Raw genomic sequence first — 19,622 nt, forward strand, 5'->3', positions numbered from 1 at the left:
CAAACTGCCGGCAGTTGATTTCAATCATTGGAATTTTGTTTTGCAAAATTAATATATATGTACATATATATATGTACGGTTTCAAAAGATTTGCAAAAGGTTTTAATTCCCGGGATCCATGTGAGTAAAGAGTGCGTCACTGTTCCTTGCAGCCGAGGGAGATGTCTTCTCTTGTCGAGTAGTGCTTGATCATTAAGGGTTGAGAGGTTGAGTGTAAGACCATTTAGGATAATACCTGATGGGTTAATCTTGCACCTGCCCACAGTCCCTATGTTTTTATAAGATGGCTTAGCCCAAGGACCACTTAATGTAAGTGTTGGGCCCATAGGGTCCATGTGATGGGCTCAAGGGGGTCACTGAGTTTTTCAGTGAATTCGGCTGGGCCTTGTAATAAAGGCTGGGCCGAACCCATGTAGCTAGTGTATAAATCAATGCTTTGGTCCCACGCCATACAAAGAAGCCCAACTGGACAACAGATTGGAAACTAATTGAACACTGAACAATTGATGGGCCAAAAGCCCATTTCGAACTGGGCTGATATGATCACCTATTCATGGGGCGAATCTGAGATTAATGTTAATAAAAAGATTGTGTCTTTAACTTTATCCATTCTAAGCGACCAAATTCAAATTAGATTTGAATCTGGTAACCTCCTGATAAGATCAGGAGTCAGCTAACTTAATCTACAGATAAGATTAAGATTATCCTCTATCCAAATACTAATTTGAATTAGAATAACTCTCAAAAATTATGAGGTTTCTTAATCAAGAAGAAAGAGGAGAAACCCTAACAGAAATATCAGATTTCGAACTAGGGTTTGTATGCAAGAGATACCTCCTGCGAATAGAGATTTGATCTCTCACAGACTCTAGAGAGAAGAGACACAATTCAGCCCTCTTCGTCCCTAGATTTCTCCTCTTCCAGCAGCCGTCATACCCTGTTGCAAGATTGGATCTTTGCAGCAATAGAAAGTCAAGAAATCAGTTCTTGACAATAGTCTTACTAGAAAGACCAAAAGATTCAGTGTTCAAGGTTTCCAGAGGATTCTCGCGAAGAATCCAGTGTGTAGGATGCACCCTGCTAGTTCCGTTCCATCCACAGCTATGTCATCTTCAGCAGGAGCGGATCTTGGTTTCTTCTTTGGGCATGAACACCAACTTTGGAAGATATTGTTTCTCCGGATCAGGTATAATCCTTCCTGTTTCCTTTTGGTTTAGATCTGGTTTGATTATGATTCAAGTAGAATCCTTGAATATTGTATTCTAAATTTAGGGAATATGATTCCCAGTTGAAAGAAGGTAGGAAAATTTTTTGAAATTCGCTCACCCATTCCGCACCCTTTATGGTGTCCATTAGATGGATCCTACCATTCTTTCAGAATGATTATAAGGGAGATGTTCCAATGTACAGTTGCAATGGCTTGTGAGGTCGTTATTGGGAGTGTCTTGGTAGCAGATCCCTACCCATGTATGAGATATCCAGGCACAGATTATGAATGTCAAGTGTTTAAAGAGATGAGATTGGTGCCCCACATGCACATCTATGCATCGAAGAACATCTCTTGTAATTATCATGCGGAGATGTTTCCAATACATGGCTGGGATGGGCTGTGGGGATAGGGCGCTGATGTGAATTCGTGTTTGAAGGGTTTTTTGATGGGAGGAGATCCAGACTCCCTCCTTCCCCCTTTGTTTTCTTGTATTTGTCTTCAAGCAAGTCAGATCCAGATCAGCTGCATGACAGTAGTCTTTCAATGGACGACCAGTCTTGTGGTTCAGTCCACATCTCCTCCCAAAAAAATGTTCTAACATGATCTATGCTGCACATGGTTTTCAAAACCGGACCAGATGGTTGGACTGAAAAAACCAGGAACCGATCACTTGACTGGTTTTATTTTCCTCCAAAACTGTTTTTTTACTGCTGAACTGGTTGATTAACCATTTGAATCGTTTGAACTGTTTTGACCGTTTTTCAAATTTTTTATTTTTTTTATTTTTTTGTCAAAATTGACCAACCGTTCGAATCAAACAATCAGACCGTTGGAACTGATAACTGGACCCCTCACCAATTCGATCACCGATTCATTTTTAAAAACCATGATGCCGCACATCCCCAGTTCCCTTTTTTAGGACGGTTTTTTTGGGAGGAGATTCCAAGGTGGTCCAAGTGGATGAAAGAGCTCTGACTTCTGATCCTCCTCGCATCTCCCTTTTAGGCATTTTGTTTTTAAGTCGCATCTGCAAAAATAAGAATAAATAAACCAACAGAAACATGAAAAAGCACACGGAAGACAAGATTTGACCTTTTTTTAATAATAATTGGCTATATTCACTGATGAGTGATGATGCCCTTCACCTTAATTTCAATTTTCAACCGGGATTACAAATCTAGATTCTTTTGTTGTTTGCAATGCGGATTTCAGTTAGGGGCTGAGTGTAATTTTTTTTTTTGTTTTTTTTTTTTTATTTGTTGCTTTGGATTTGAGTGTCTTGTCTGTTTGTGAGAAGTAGAAATAAGAAGTAAAATGAAGTGACGACTTTAAATAGAATCGGAATCGCGCCTCACAACACCGACTACAAAAGTATGGCAATGTTCTTGATAAATAGTGGGATGTGCCCTTTACAGTCACACAATAAAATATTTATTTTATATATTTATTAATTATCTAAAATAATTAACTAATCAAATTTGAATGGAGTCGAATATTCAAATGTTTAATCGGATTCGAATTCGGATTTTCTAATCGAATTCGAATTCATATATTACTTTATTCGATTTGAATTCGATCCATTTACACCCCTAACTATATGGGTATTTTAGACATTTTTATGACTTTTTTTAGAAGATTCTACTTGCAACTGTATTTATGGGTGCAACTTGGGTGGGCCCAACTCAACCCAAAATTTTACACGGGCTAGGCTTGGCCCCAAGAAGTCAAGCTTTTTTATTTTTCAGGTTGGGCTTAGGCCTAGCCCTTAGGTAGCCCAAACCCAACCCAAGCCAGCCCAATTATATACATTTATACATACATATTTACCTATATATATATACATATTTTGCATACATATATACATAAATGTATGTATACATATTTGCATAAATACATTTATATATGTATAATTTTAGAGTGGGTTCATTGACCAACCCGAGCCTAAGCCCAACCCGAATGCATCAAATTACAATGTGGATTGGGCTCAAGTTGGCAAAATCAAGCTTGACCTCAGGCTTGGTCTAGGCTCGGGCCTTAAACATGTCAGGCCTGGGTTGACCTTAAACTCGGGCCAACCCGCCCGATTTGCACCCCTAACTATATTAGAAAGTTCAGCGGAGGTGATTGCAAATTTGCAATTACTAAACTTCAAGAGAGGTTTCAACAATTTACCCTTAAGGTTGTGTTTGGTTGTAGTGCAATTTTATTTGTACTAGTACAAATGTAAGGGAGTGCAAATTTAAAAAATGTAAATTCTTATTTAATTTTGTTTTGGATTTTACTTTGTTCTACTTCATGTCTTAATTTACTTCATTTGTACTGCAATCAAACAAAATAAGCTAAAATTTGAAACAAAAATAATTCTGAATTTACACTCAAATCATTTGCACTGTCATGGTTTTGCATCAATGCAAATTTGTTTGCATTGCAACCAAACACAACATAAGGCTCAATTTGGAAGGAATACAAATACAAATATGTAGAGTGCAAAACCTTTATTTTGTATTATTTTGTATGTATTTGCATTGTTCATATTTGTATTTGAACTCTTTCCAAAATGAGCATAAATAAAAGAGAATGGAAGTAGGAGGGTTATTGTCTAGGAATAAGGTAGGATGCAAAATTGTGTTGTCTCCACTTTATATGTAAAACAATTAAGGTAGGATGAAGGTAATCCAAACTTTGCATCAATTGTTTGAGATGCAAAATGTGCATTGCCAATGAATTTTAAAAAGACAAAAGGTACAAATCTTGTATTAGGTAGGAATACAAATCATAGTTATACAAACAAATAAAAGCAAAACTGAACCGATTACAAATTTCGCACTCGGTCAAGATATGTATTGTAACCAAACGCAACCTTAAGTGGCCATTTCACCCTTCAAATAAATGGTGTTTGAGATGTAGTTACAAAAATTTGGAGGAGAAACTCTGAGACGTATTTAAAGACATTGTCTTTAGAACATTATTTGCCCCCATTCAAATGGCTAAATTTGCTATTAGGTTGTAGAAAAATTCGTTTTCAATATATAACAGAGCCTCGAGTGAGAAACTACAACCAACAAAGCTAAAGAATCTCCAAGGAAACTTAATATAAGACAATAATAATTCAGACTAAGAGAGACAAGAGTGTTTTATGTTGTGAACTTTTGAAAAGCTTGTGTATAAAATGACTTGACTTACATCATTTTATAGATTTTGGAGAATCATCATGAAAAGGAATGTGTTTGTTTTAAGAGGCTCTTTGTACAATCACATATTCAAACTAATAATTAAGCATATGCGTTGCATATGCAAATTTTTTTCTTCATATTAATTAATTGAATTTTAGATATATCATAGTTAAGATAAAAATTGAAAATTAATAAAAAGTAACAATATGATTAAAAATAAACTTAAATGCTTGTAGCAAATTATTATTATTATTATTAAATTTTGTATTCCATTTCTATCATAAATAAAAATAGATTTTATTTGAATAATTATTTTTATTTAATATGATGAATATATAGCATTAAAAATGTTCTCAAATGTTTTTGACAAATTTGTGTACATTTTTATTTTTGGCATTCTATCTTTTTTAATATTTATTATTTAATTATGACATCATGGTTTTTTTTTTTGAAAAGTTGGATCATTAACCCACCATCTAGATAAGAAATAGTGTTGCTTTCAAATTAGTTTTAAATTAAGGAAACTTATAGTCATAATTGGTTGTACATTTAAAATTATGCTACAGGTTGGTCTAGAAACCAATAAAACTCTAGCAACCGGCTCTACATTTTTAAATTATAAAAATACTTGCCATGTCATCGGAGACTTATGTGGCTATTGCCAATATGGGACTCTTAATTCATGTTGGACGCAATAAAAAGCTTATACTGAAATTGCCCTTTAATGCTAGGTAATTAAAAAATATAAAAAGAGTTTTTAATTTCTCTCCCACTCTCTCTTTCTCTATCTCCCTCCTACTCTCTCACTCTCATAGTCATCTCTCTCTACTCAATGACTGTGTGATTTGAAAATAAATAAAAATGGTTTTCAATTTTTGTTTTTACACTTTATTTATCAATCTCTCTTATTCTCTCTTTCTCTTTCTACCTATCGTTCTCCCTCAATCTCTCTCATTTTTTTTATCGGTCGATCTCTCCTTCTCCCTTAATTTCCATCATTCTCCCTCAATTTCTCTCATGCTCCCTTTCTTGTTCTTTTTTTATTATTTTCTTAAACACTTATATGCATGGTGTTAATCAGACCGTATAAAAGAGCATGAAACCAACTTGGTATAGTTCAAAAATCATTACACCAATTTGATAAAAATTCACAAGAAACTCTTGGCTGAATTTAAATTAACTTGATAGAAATCTATAACTTGATTATACAAGTTGTTGGTCCCTTTAATTCTTTTATACAATCTGATTAATATTATATAAGTTTGTAAGAAAAATAAAAAAAAAAAGAACAAGAGAAGGATCGAGAGAAAGACTAAGGAAGAACGATAGAGATTGAGGGGGAAGGAGATATTGATCGAGAGAGAGAGAGAAAGTGAGGGAGGGAGAAGAATGAGAGAGAGTGTGGGGGAAAGAAACAGAGGTTTTGATTTGAATACAGAACAAAGCTGAGAGAGTATGAGAGACGGAGGGAGTGACAGAGTGAGACATGAATGCAAGAGTGAGAGAGAAGGGAGGGAGATCAAGAGACAGAGGGAGAGGGAGAGAAACTAAAAACATATTTTTGGTATAGGCTTTTTCCTGTGTCCAACATGGATTAAGAGTCCCATTTTGGCAACAACCACATAAGCCTTAGATGACATGGCAGGGGTTTTTATAATTTGAAATTGAAATGTAGAGTCGGTTGTCAAAGTTTTGTTGGTTTCTAGGCCATCCTACAACCTAATTTTAAATGTACAACTGGCTTTGACTATAATTTTCCATTTAAACTATATATTCCATTTACATTATATAAATAGTTTTTACTTATTACACTTAACTTTTGTTTGTCCATGATATCAATTGAAGCAAACTACTAACCACCATCCAAAAAGAAAAATAGTTTAATTTCTAGGTAGACATTAAATTTTTATTACATTTCCATCATCGATAAAATTGTTTCTTATGTATAATACTTATTTTTGTTCAATATAATGAATGTATAATATTAGAGATATACCCAATATTTCATTATATATATGCGCCCAAACATTTTTCTATTTTCTATTTTTGTGATTTTTTGTATTTTCTATTTTTAAAAATGTTATTATTTGAAATAGGTAGATTTTAAATTTGGCATTCCATTTTCATCAATAATAAAAATACTTCTTACATTTTATACTTATTTATTTTAATTTTTTATTATTTAATTATGGAATTATTTATTAATTCAGTTGACCCCAAATGGTTGAATTGCTTGCCCATCAACGGAAGGGAAGAAAATGTTTTTCTTTTCAAATTACTTTTCAAAATATTTATTTTTATATTATCAAAATATTTATTTTTATACTATTAAAATTAATATTGTGGATTTAATTACAAGAATTTAATGATGAGAAAAATATATCTTAAATAATGGATTTAGTGAGAGAGAATAGGAAAACATTTTTATTTCTAATTGGTTTTAAATTTTACATTCCATTTTCATCATTAATAAATTATTTCTTATTTATAATACTTATTATTGTTTAATATGTATATTAAAAATGTTCCCAACTTTTTTTATTTCTATTTTTCTCATTTTATCTATTTTTGAATTTTATTATTTAACCGTGGCAACATAAATTAACCCATTTGACCCAAAATGGTTTAATTTCTTAATTACCGCTACCTAGATGGAAACACTATTTTTTTCTAGGTAGATTTTAAAAGTATAAGATTTTATGTTATTGGAATTATTAATTTATTAAATATGGATTTAATTAATTGAATTTATTGTTGAGAAGAAACAAAAATGACTTAAATATATGATTCAATGAACATGAATGCAAGTTAATAACTTAAATGTTGGATTTAATGAGAAGGAACCGAATGCTTGAATATCTTAATTAAAATTATCTCATTTCAACTCATTTGATATCAATAAACGACTACCCTATTTGCCCTCATTTTTTTATCAATAAATTTAAATATAAGAGGTAAATTTTGTCTTAAAAAAAATCTAGAAATATTCTTGAGGTCATTCGTGCTTTTTAAAGTAGTATAGATTATGTGACTATTCACAATTGGTTAACAATTAGTTACCGTTAACGTTTAAATGATGTTTCTTGATCACACTTAATCAAGTTATGACAGTTGGATTTAACTTAAAATGTCAATAGTCACATCCTCTTAAAAGTGTTTGAATACACCCTTCTAAATAAAGTGTGGTTCACCACCTAGGTCAGATGTAGTTTGCGACTCACAATTTGCGAATTGTGAATTTTGATTTGCAACCCATGATTTGAATATCACAAGTAGACCTGTTCATGGGTCAGGTAGCCTGATGGGCCGGCCCACCCCGATCTAAGTCGGGCTTGGACAAGATTTCAGGCCCGCAGACTCGGGCCTAAAATATTGGGCCCAACTTTTTTCAGGTCGGGCTCAGGCTTTCTCAAAAAAGCTCGGCTCAAGCCCGAGTCTGACTTGATAATGTATTATATTAATAAAAATATATTTTATATAATAAAAAAGCATATATATAATATATTTTTCTTCTCTTTTTTCAAGTAATAATGAGACTTTTCATTATCTTTTTAGGTTTTGAGGTCTTTTAGTATAAATAAAACAATTTTTAATTGAATTAAAAAGGAAAAATCTTTTTTTTTCCAAATTTCTAGTTGGGCTCGGGCTCAGGCCCAGGCTTCAAGCTTTATAGTCTAGGCAGGCTCGGGCTCAAGACCTAGGCCCAATGGTCGGGCCGGGCTCGGGCTCGGGCCTGAACATTTTCTGTTAATGTAAAGGCAAAGCCCAGCCTGAACCCGACCCAGCCTGGCCCATGAACAGGTCTAATCACAAGGACAATTTCACTTGAGATAAGAAACCTTGATTTTTGTGGCTCGTGATTTGCAATTACCACCTGTGACAGTCTTATCATCTCACTTCCTCTCATGCATCTCATGTCATGTCATGTCATCTCTTCTTGTTGCATGTGACCTTAGCGTACCTCTATGTTATCTTAAAATATGTAGTTCCTTTACATGGATGTGAGTGGAGTGCAAGCAAAGTGCACATCTATTAAAAACCTAAAAAAAAGTCTTGTAATTTTCCTGTGTGAGACAAAACTCAAAAAAGGAGAATACAAAACAAAATAAGAGTTTTGGTGGGAATTTAAAAATCATTTCAAAGTTAATGTGTTAAATGTGCTTAATTAATCAATCAAACGCCCATAGAATTTAATCTTTAATGTGATAAAAATCCAACAAAAGGCATCCAATAACACATTTTGAACCAGCATGGTCAAATATGGCAGCTCTCTATCAAATTGAGAGGGACTTTTGTATTAGAAATTGAGAATCCAATTGAGATTGATGAAACCGATAATGTGATTGGTTGAAATTTTGATTTAACATGCAATAAATATTTGAAATGTGTCATAGTTGAACTCCATATTCATTTTCTACAAACTAGTGAACATTTAAACCCCAGTTATTCATGTTATATATGTATGTATTATTTTCTCCAAACTGTTAAAAGACAGTTTTCATCAAGCAACATGATACTTTTGTTATAATGTTTAAAAGTTACCCAAGACTCTTTGTAGATTTGAAATTTTATTGATAAAAAGTAAATGGAGTAATGTAACAAGTAGTAGTACTCTTCTTGTTCCCATGTAGCATTTCCTCTGTAAACAATAAAATGAACAAGAGAGTCATCGAATTTGTGAACCAACTTTTCTGAGAAACAATTGAGTAACATGTCAGTTTCCCTCTAAGAAATATTCATGGAAGCCTGAATCTCTTCCAGAGTTCGTCCCTTCGTTTCTGGTACTATCTTCGCTACAAAAAGAATAGCTAGCAAATTGACCAAAGCATAGAGCCCAAAGGTACCTAAAAACCAAAAATGAAACTCATCACACTCTGTAGGTGTGTTAAATAGGGCATAAGAAATTTGGAGTCATATGAAGTTCTTCTTTACCATAAGAGCTCCAGCTCATGAGAAAGTTGAAAGTAAATGAAACTACCCATGACCCAGACCAGTTCACCAGAGTCACCAAGCTTCCTCCTACTCCTTTTATGTTTATGGGGAATACCTGAAATGGAGGAAACTCTTAGCCACAATTTCATAGCTCATGCATACTATTGACAGAGAGACATGATTTTTTGATAATGAAGTTACCTCAGACATTATAACCCATGGAACTGCCCCCATTCCCATTGAAAATGAAGCTATATAAACCTAATATGAAAAGAACTATCAGAACAAGTTACCTCAAACAAGTAAGAAATTCTTCACATATGGAGAACTACTATTCAGTACTCACCATTATGCCAATGAGAGCAAGTAAAGGTACTGAACCTAGTGATAGCTCATGTACCTGGTTCACAAAAGAGTCTTGATGTATCTAGAGAAGTTACACAAACTCAAGCACAAAGAACTTTACTTAGAATAATATTTTGGAAAGTACCTTCATATAGAATGATGTACTTAGTAAAACACAACCTACAAATAATCCAGATGCAGAGACCTGGAACAATGAATTAGAATGGTGTAGCTGTTTAGGAGTAGTACAGAAAATTAAATTGGATTATTAGAGCTGAACAATTCCCATACTACAAGGGCTTACAAATAGAAGAGGTCTTCTTCCGGCCCGGTCGATTAACAATGCACCAAATCCAGTTATAGGGAACTGCAATAAAGACCATCTGTATCAACATCAGGGCAAGAAAGTATTTGGGTTTCATGGGTTTGAGTGGGGCAACTGAAAACCTGAATGCAAGCATAAATTATGGTTCCAATGTTGGAAGGAAACCCTGAGAGATCATAAAGACAGAAATGGTGAGAAAAATATTCTTATTAGTGTAGTGTTGTACCTAACCAGAAACATTCTTAAGCAGGGTAATTTACCTGCAGCCTCAAAAATATGGCTTACATAAAAACAGATGCCATTGATTCCACCAAACTGTTGAAAAACCATCAAACCTACTCCAACCTGATCATCAAAGGTTAAGGACCAAAAACATTAATGGAGAGAAGAAATAAAGATGTTAAGAAATTTCTTATTTGTGGTGAAGACTCACTATGACAGGATACAAGTATCTCCTTTGGAACAAATCAAAAAGATTGGCTTTACGGAGGAACCGAAGAGTTTCTATGTAGTCCTGGCAAGCAACAATTAATCAATTTGTCAATGTATATGGCTTTTCTCAAAAATTGAATATGGTATGAAGTGAAACAAAGTTTCAGAGATAAAATTTACCAAAATCTCTGCAGCTTCAACAGAAATGTCTGAATCTCTTCCACGTAGCTTTTGCAGTGCGTCTTCGAAATCTTTCTGGCGCCCAACCTTGGCCTGAAAAACAAATGTTTAATCAAGTGTCATTTTTCATTGTTAACCATATAATACCACTGCTATTTGTTCACTTTTAAGAGCTTACCAGCCATCTAGGAGACTCTGGAATTAAAAAGAGACCCAAAAGCAGTATTACGCATGGGATGATTCCTGCAAGTAATTCAATTCATCCATCAATCACTTTCCATCCTATTATGTAGGATCCATGTTTCTTTTTGTTTGTTATCTTTTACTGTTTCATTGACCTCATTAGAAAACATCTGAAATATATGAAATTACCAATCAATGCAAGAGTCCTCCATGATACAAGGGTTCCTATAATGAAAGTTACTGATACTCCACCAACTATCATAAGCTGCAACAAGCAGTAGTAGAACATAAGCTGCTAACTACATATTAACCAATTATGAATGTAGTTAGCAGTAATGCAATAACCAGTTTCATCATCAACTTTTCCTACCTGATTCATGGTAGCAAGAGCCCCTCTAAGATTCTTTGGTGCTATTTCTGCTATGAACACTGGTACCTATTCATTCACCAGAATAAATGGTAGAATTTGTTGGAAAGAAGTTAAGAAGCAGAGGTACAGGTATGGAAAACATAGAATAATTGGGGTAGCTAGAAAACCTGGAAAGAAATATACAAATTGAAAAATGAGACAGGAAGAGATGCGATACATACCACATAAGAAAAAACACCCATTCCATAGCCTGTGCATACCCTTCCAATGTCTAGAGACACTGCTCCCTTCATGAGGTCCAAGTATAGAAGGATCAATCAGTTTGGAGGATATGATTTTGGCTGGGTGGGAGTTTGTATGTATAGAAGGAATTTCAGATGACTGAGACTGGTGAATTGAGAATTGAGATTAAGAAAAACCTTGGAGAAGTAGACTGCAAGCCATCCTGCAATGCAGAAAACGGACGACACTCGCATTGCCTGATTCCATTAAACAAAGTAATTTAACTACATCCTGCTAATGCTCAAGTTCAGTAGATCTCACTACTGTAAATGGTTTTTGTGACCCTCAACTTACCCCTTTCCGGCCGATGAAATCAGCAATCCGACCACTTGTAACTGCTCCAACCATGGCACCGATATTTCCAATTGATCCAAAGACCGAGTACTACAAAATGTTATACAAGATTAAGGCTGTTTTCAGGAAATTTGGAGGAATAAATATATAGCACATTCATGTATATGTACAATGAAGGATGAGTCTGATATTATTTTGATCTGTAGAAATTATTTGATTTAAGAATCATTTGTCAACTGTAGACCTTCAACCCACTTAGAGTTCCCTCTTCATCCACTCATTGACCAAAACCCTCATCCCCACCATTTATTGTTTATGACCACATGAAACAAATTTTTCTTTTTCACCATTTATTATAGAACAATTGTCAAGTACTTAGAATGCTCTTCAATACTGTATGCTCATTGATTTTTTATATTCAACAATACAAGCCATTTCTTTAGGTGCATCTTTTTATTTGGTAGGTGAGGGGAAAAAATCTGGATTTCATCCTCACAACACTTTTAGCCGAGCATTGAGAATATCTTTCCATGAATAAAAACATACAAGTATGAAGATGTTTTCATGCATGACTACGTGTATTAATCAATTTTGTGAGGATGAAATCCCATAATTGAGTTCTATAACACTTGTTACAAAGTGGTTGATTAGTATTAGAAGTAAAAATATAAATATGCATGTAAATGCCAATTGGGATCAGTTCCTCACACCGACCCTACAACCACATTCCATCATGTATTGGAAACATCTCCAAGTATGGGAGATATTTTTCATGTGTGGCTGGAACATGCTGTGAGGTCGGTGTGAGGAGTAAATCCAGACTCTACTAATGCATGAATTTGTGGAAATAATGATAAACAACTAAAATTAAAACTCCTATGCAATATTACACCAGGAAACATGTGATCTAATTTTATAGTCTGCATGTGAACCAATGCAAGTATCTGACTTATATTGATAAAAGAATATGGAGAAGTAGAGACAGGCCTAATGCAGAATTCTGAATTTTGCTACAACTCTATAAACATTCAAAAATAAAAAAACGCACACTCTATGCACCCATATGTGCCTATGAATTGGCATCAATTCGAGCTAGCACCTATCCCAACTGTATTTTAGACCTATGAATTCTAACCCTGGGCTGAACGTCATTTTCCCAAAAGAAATAAGCATTTGAAAGGTAATTACAGATCTGCCATGCAGAGGACACGGGTGAGTAGGAGATCCAAAGTAAGAAAAATCTGGTGTACCATGATATGTCACATGTGTGTGATTGCTCAAAAATCAGCTATTTCTTGTTGGAATGAATCGAGAACTGTTCGTTGAGATGGTACACTTCACACAGACCTCACAGTCTCATGCCACCGTGTATTAATAGCATCTCCATACACGGTGAGATGGGGTTGTAAGGTCCGTCTGTGGTGTGTTTTAAGAGGAACAGATCGGGACTGCGTTGGAATACCTCTGTCCTAAAAGCGTGAATCACGGCCCTCAATGTTTTTGTAGTGGCCCACCTTGAATTGAATCGAAGGCCGTGATTTCACGGTTTTAGCTCAGAGCATTCCGTATGTATACGGGGACTATACATAATTGGACACCATCACGCAACGGACGCAGCCCCTCAATTATAGGAATAGGATGGATGGATGGCCCACATGGCCCATTGCTATAGTGCTACTAGTACTATTGTACTAAGTATAAGCTTGTCAACATCACTGTTTTGTGAAGCAGTCCGATCTGTTATCTGATTGGTTGGATCTGAAAAAATACATGCACTCCCATTCTATTAAAGAGATTTTATGTCGGACTCAACTTAAAAAAAATAAAATAAAATAAGGGCCCGTTTGGTTTGCGAAAATAAGGGTTTAGAATCAAAATGGGAACCGATTCTGACACCTTGCAAATGAAATTCATTTTTGGATTCCAATTCCCGTTCCGATGTGATTTCTGTATGAACCAAAATGAATTTATTATAGGAATAGACCATTCTGGTTAATGTGAATCAAACGGACCCTCTCAAGCATTTAAAGGTTCCCTCTCAACCAGTCATTAAAGGAAGCAGAGAAGAAGATTGGTAAGATGAGAATGAACAAACCTCAGCTAACGATAGACCAAGATCATCAGTGATCTCCGACTGGGTTGGTGCCGAGTATCCCACCTGCAACCTCGCAATTAGAATTTAGAAAGCAAAAATACATACAAGCATACAGAACCAGAGAAGAGAGGAGGACGTATGGGTTCGAATTCCTTCTGCGCCTAGTGCTATAGCAAAAGAGAACAACTGATGAACAACAAGTAGCACAACTGAGTTGGAGCGATCGATCTGTTTTCTACATGGATATGTATCTTCAACATCGATTATATACTTACACAGGATCCAAACTCGAAAGATCCAGCAACCGCAATGAACGTACTGAGAAGAACCATCCACAGAGACCCTCTGTCGTCGTAGCTCTTTCGCTTTGATTCATCCTCCTGATCCTGGTCCTCCTCGGTAGTAGGAGGAGTCGTCTTGTGCTGCCGCCCGATAAGGGGCTCGGCTATTTCATCTGATCTGTCGCCGTTGCTCTGACCCACCTCTATGTCTTCCCGGTTATTTCTCATAGCTCTTCTCTCTAATTAGATCTCTTCTTCACTCTTCACCCTTCACCCTTGGTAGCTGCTCGCGCTCGCCCTTAATAAAACAGCCGATGGAGGTGCCAGACAAACAGCCGATGTGAGGCCAGCACGCCTAGCTGTCATGGCTGAGGTAGGTTGTGGACTCCTATTTTGAACGCCTACTCTTTACAATCAAATCTCTGGTTGTGTTTGATTTGATATAAAATAATTTAGGCCCCATTTGTTCCGGAATTTAGCCGGGTAACTGTTGATAGATTGGATACCGTTCTAACAGTCTTTTCCAATATCTCCCCATAAAAAAATATAAAGATATTCTCAATGCATGCAACACAGTAAAGGCTGCTCGAACCCTGACTGAAGCCAAACTCCTAACTGATACCCTCCTGCAAGGTAGATAAGATAACTTGTATTACATAAAAATGCTAGAATCTCAAAACACTTATCCAGGTAAATAAAAACGAACGGGACTTATAGATTGAGAGATATCAGATAAATTGAGATTTGAAGGTAAACTTGTAACTTTTTCTCAATTTCCCGACCAAGTTGAACATGGCCCAAATGTAAGCATGCGTTCTTTCTTTCTTTCTTCGGCGCTATACGGCACCTCTCACCTATGTATCAGAAACATTTTCACATGACAAGTACCGGAGATGTTCTCAATCCACGTTGAGATGTATTTGTAAAACGCTTGTGATACACCATCTGTTGGATGCCAATCTAATCTCGCATAGATCATATTGAAATGTGTTGGAAGGGATTTTTTTTATGACAGGATAATTCATGACAGTTGGGAGATTAATTTGGACAGCTGTGACGTGTCTTACTAAGAATGGTGGACTGAATATTAAAATGACATAGTCTAATAATTTAATAAGATGAGGAGATCAGATGAGATATGGCATTTTCCGTTTGATTAATTTGAATTGAAGAGGAGACAGAGATACTGTGGCCACTGGTCAGTCTCAAGGGCCAACTGACCATGCATCTCTACAATATAGCATTGCTAGAAAAAATATTAAATTTTGACGGTGGGCCCAATTTAGCATTTTACACTATTTTGGGTTTGGGCCTTGTCCAATCCGAATCCATCCGAGTTGCACCCTTACTCTACACTTTGGGGATAGTAATACTTAGCCCTCTAAACTTTCATTTGTTACAAAAAACCCACCCTGAATTTTTAGATTCCATCACTTTGCCCCTTGACTTGGTGATGGACTTGATGATAAACGTAAAATTTCTACAATACTTGTTCAAAGTTTGATGGGTTGAAATAAAAAAAAAATGTCAAAATATTGAAAATAGGTATGTTAATGCATGGTATGTACTGTTGTTTTTTGTTTTTTATTTGCAATTTTTAGTAATTGTATTTTTCCTATTTTTCTTTGTTGCATTTTCTATAATTTCCCTTTTTTTTTCTTTTTCATCAATTTTGTGCAAAATGGTCTCATAAAACAATATATGACCAGTTTAAAATTTTAGAAATGTTTAATTAGAATCTTTTTTAAAGTAAACTAACAAAATGCTAAAGACAGGGCAAAGTGCTGGAATTCAAAAATTTAGGATGGACCTTTGTCGCAAATGAAAATTTAAGGACTAATTCTGTAACTCACCCCAAATTTTTTATATAAATTAAATAAGCAAACATATTATAAGCAGGTCTATTAATTAATAGGTCAACCCCACATAACCATCGGTGAGTGGTCAGAATAATTCGCTCATTTTAGACAAATTTAAATTAATATAATATTAAAATGTTGAAATATTCAGTGACTATTATATACTGATGTTACCTAAACAGCTTGGGTTCAGCATATGGTCCACGTCAGAAATTTTGGCATGTAGTATAAGAAATCTCCTTAATTATTTGACCCAAATAGAGAGGTGAACATGTGAATTCAAAGTTTCTCGTACCATTGATTCCAACTCCTTAGTAGTACTATTTAAAGAACAGTGCCTTGTATGACATAGAACCTTTGATTTTAGATCCATTTAGCTGAACTTGATATAGTGGAGCGAGGCTAAGGGTATTTCTGATATGGTCTAGACCACCAAATCAAGGATCAAAATTTTGCAACATATCGGCTCATATTAGCCAATATATATCAGGTTGGTGGGTCACTGATACGCAAAATGTGAGAAGTTTCAGAGTATGAGCAATTTCAGGGGGTAGCCAGCCTTATAGTGACCCCCTAAATATGTTTGGAAAAACATAAAAAAAAAAAAAAAACAAGGAAATTGGTAGTTTGATCTGATTTAACCTTAAAACGGTATGGCTTAGTTTGATACGCCCCATCCACCATACCAGATTGTGCTGATACTTTCAACCTTGCACCAAACTACATTGAATCAAACCGAAATTGGCAATTTGGTCTGGTTTAACCTTAAAATTGTATGGTTTGGTTTGAGAATTTCTCAAATCATAATTTTCTAGTTTGGTTTGATTTTCTAAATTTTAGAAAATATATTAAACTGTAAACCCAATTATTAACAATATCTATACTATTATAAAGTGGATACTTTCCTTGGTTTTGATGCGGAACGATCCGGGCACTCCTAACTGGCTGCTAACTAGCTCCTTGCTGGCAACAGACGATACCTGAGAAGATGAAGAAGAAGGATTCCCGGGGATTTGCCCAGCGAGAATACTCCGAAGCTTAAGTTAGAACGTTGGGGGGGGGGGGGGAAGAAAAGAGTATAAAAAGCTAAGAGTGTAGGTCGCGCTTTATCACTGTGCTCAAGAGGTTAGCTCGCGAGCAAGTAAGGACTCAAGTTGAGAGTATGAGAGTGTGGAAGCATCAAAAGTATCTAAAGATCTCTTCTCCCCATCACCTAAAGGGCTTTTATAGGGGTGTTCTTGTCAAATTAGGCATAACTGCCACTGGGCACCTGTCGCAGTCATTACCTGCCAGGTCTGCGCAGGTGATCATTACAGTGTACTATTCGCTTGGATGAATGACACATCCTAAAGGAGCAGGCACGCCTCCGCCTGTTGAGGGACATGGGTGCAGACTTCCGAAAGGACAAGGACTGCGCCGTCAGTCAAGCGACGTGGTGCAGTCTGATCAGTACGGTCTTGTCAGATGGAAGCTTCTTGAAAATGTCGCATCACTCAGTCGCAAGTTACTTCATAGCGAGCTATCCTTGCCGTGAGCTACTTTGTAGCAAGCTCTTAGGGGTACCTCGAGGCGACCCTCATCAAGGTTTGTCATTGGGGCAGTTCTTCTGCCCAGGTGTTGCAACAAGCTGGTTTCCCTAGCTCGCGAGCTGAAATAGTCTTTGAGTATTCCCTTCTCGGTAGCTCGGGGGACATGGGGCTTGCGTTGTAGCGAGCTCCCCCTATAGCGAGCTATGACGTAACGAGCTATTCTACAGGCTCGTTACTTAATTGTAGTTAGGCCACGATGCTAAACTGTTGCTCGTGCTGAGTTAGATCCACGTGTCATCGTCTCAGTAGGTCGAGTCAAATCATCCTCCATCAGTTTTGGTGCAAGTCATAAAGTTAAATTTGATTTTATATTGTTAATTTATATATTTACGTTTTATTTGCACATGTGAATAGCACGTGTCATTTATATTAGTATTTAAACATATGCATGTATGTGTATGTATGTATATATGTATGCATTCATTTAACATTTCATACATCTTTATTGTTTGTTCCAATTTCTAACTTGTAATTTGATGTCCAATTAGCTATTAATGTTAGAAAAAGTGTAAATATAATTTATATAATGGTAATATATGGCACTTGTTAACATTCCAATTTGATATTTGAATTATATTTGTTATTTATGTAGGTATGCATGTTATTGGCATAAAAAATATGCATGTTATTTGTTTTTTCTCTAATTGGATTAAAACCAATAGAATGCCACAAACTGTATTAAAAACTAAACCAAATGTAATAGAACAATTTGGTCTGGTATGGCTTTAATACTAAAATTGTTTGGTTTGACCTAAGAATTTCTCAAATCATAATTTACTGATTGGGCTAAGGTCTCCACCAAACTAAACAAAACAAGACTATGTACACCCCTAGGCCAGGGTGCCCTTACTTGCTTGTTAGGGAGAGACTGAATTGGCTCCCCATAGAGCATGCCCACACGTGGCCCATAGCATATCTATCTATACTATCTATAAAAGTACAATGGATGTGGTTGGCTTCCAGAATTTTCACTAGACTAAGATATACTACATATAAGGTTTAATTTAGAGGAGCAATGGTAAATATGTAATTTTGTTTTTTCATTTAATGTTTATAAGAAATGGCCCTTCCTTCTCATTTAATACTTATTACAAAAAAAAAAAAAAAAAAAAAAAAAAAAAAAACACAAAACTTCATTCTTTTTGTTCATAATTGTAAAAAAAGACAATGGAAAAAATGTTATTTAACATTTCTATTTAATGCTTATTAGGGAAAATACACAAACTAAGTTTTTGATCATTGCCAAAACCTCCCTTGAAGTTTGGTAATTACAATCAATTCCCCTAAACTTCTTGACACACTTGTAAATAGACTCCCTTTGTATAATCTTTTAACAAGAAGCATAAAAATGTCCAAAAAACCTATATAATTATTATTGAGGCTGGTTTATATATAAAAAATAATATAAATGTTATGAACAACAAAAAAAGAGAGTTTAAAATTACAATTTTGCCTTTGAGCAATTGATATGAAGGGTGAATTTGGAAAATACATCAATTCCGAAAAAGAGATTAGAAGTGGTTGGGGTAGTGAATGATACGAAGAAAAATTTTGGAAAATAAACATTTTGGTCAAAAGTAACTACATGGATATTTTAAACATTTTTGTGCTTTTTGTTAGAAGATTCTAACAAAGGAACTACTTGCAATTGTATCAAAAAGTTCATGGGAGGTGATTGCATTTTCCAAACTTTAAGGGGGTTCAACAATGATAAAAAAATTTAGAAGAGGTTTTAGCAATTTACCCTTTCATTTATTTAAATTAAAAAAATTGGCAGTACATCTTATATTCTCAATAAACAATGTTGAACCACATTAACCACCATGAAGAGATTTCCAACTTGAAAATGGATAAGCAATTTGTTCTTTAAACTATTTCTTGTTTCTTTTTTAATATTTTTAACCTATTTTCGTTGGTTCAGTTCTTGATCATTAAGATAACAGATGGTTTTCTCTTCTTTATTCCCACCATATGGTGTGTTGATTTTTCATTTCCGTTACCTTAAAGCCCACATCATTGGATTACAAGATATCTGCAAGAGTAAGTGATATTTTTTATAGTAGTTAATTATT

The 19,622-nt window shown here is 35.1% G+C and overlaps 1 protein-coding gene across 2 annotated transcripts; it reads right to left on the reverse strand.

Annotated features, from left to right (window-relative positions):
• Positions 1-8,934: 8,934 nt before the first annotated feature.
• LOC148867289 (sugar transporter ERD6-like 7) lies at positions 8,935-14,467 on the reverse strand. 2 transcript variants are annotated; one of them, XM_088975770.1, is made up of 18 exons: positions 14,097-14,467; positions 13,822-13,884; positions 11,727-11,816; positions 11,570-11,629; positions 11,372-11,437; positions 11,151-11,216; positions 10,970-11,045; positions 10,776-10,840; positions 10,598-10,690; positions 10,419-10,499; positions 10,246-10,330; positions 10,108-10,151; positions 9,965-10,027; positions 9,806-9,865; positions 9,662-9,715; positions 9,517-9,576; positions 9,316-9,430; positions 8,935-9,227 (listed from the first exon to the last, which is right to left on the reverse strand). In XM_088975770.1, exons 1-18 carry the CDS (start codon positions 14,328-14,330, stop codon positions 9,109-9,111), a joined length of 1,494 nt encoding a protein of 497 aa, XP_088831896.1. In that variant the 5' UTR covers positions 14,331-14,467; the 3' UTR covers positions 8,935-9,108. The 2 variants fall into 2 exon arrangements, with proteins under 2 accessions (XP_088831896.1, XP_088831897.1); XM_088975771.1 differs by lacking the exon at positions 9,806-9,865 and having other exon boundaries at positions 9,662-9,742.
• Positions 14,468-19,622: the final 5,155 nt, after the last annotated feature.

Source organism: Nelumbo lutea, chromosome 3 (assembly GCF_056320005.1).
Source record: "Nelumbo lutea isolate HS-2025 chromosome 3, American lotus-T2T, whole genome shotgun sequence".
NCBI classification, from domain to species: Eukaryota; Viridiplantae; Streptophyta; class Magnoliopsida; order Proteales; family Nelumbonaceae; genus Nelumbo; species Nelumbo lutea.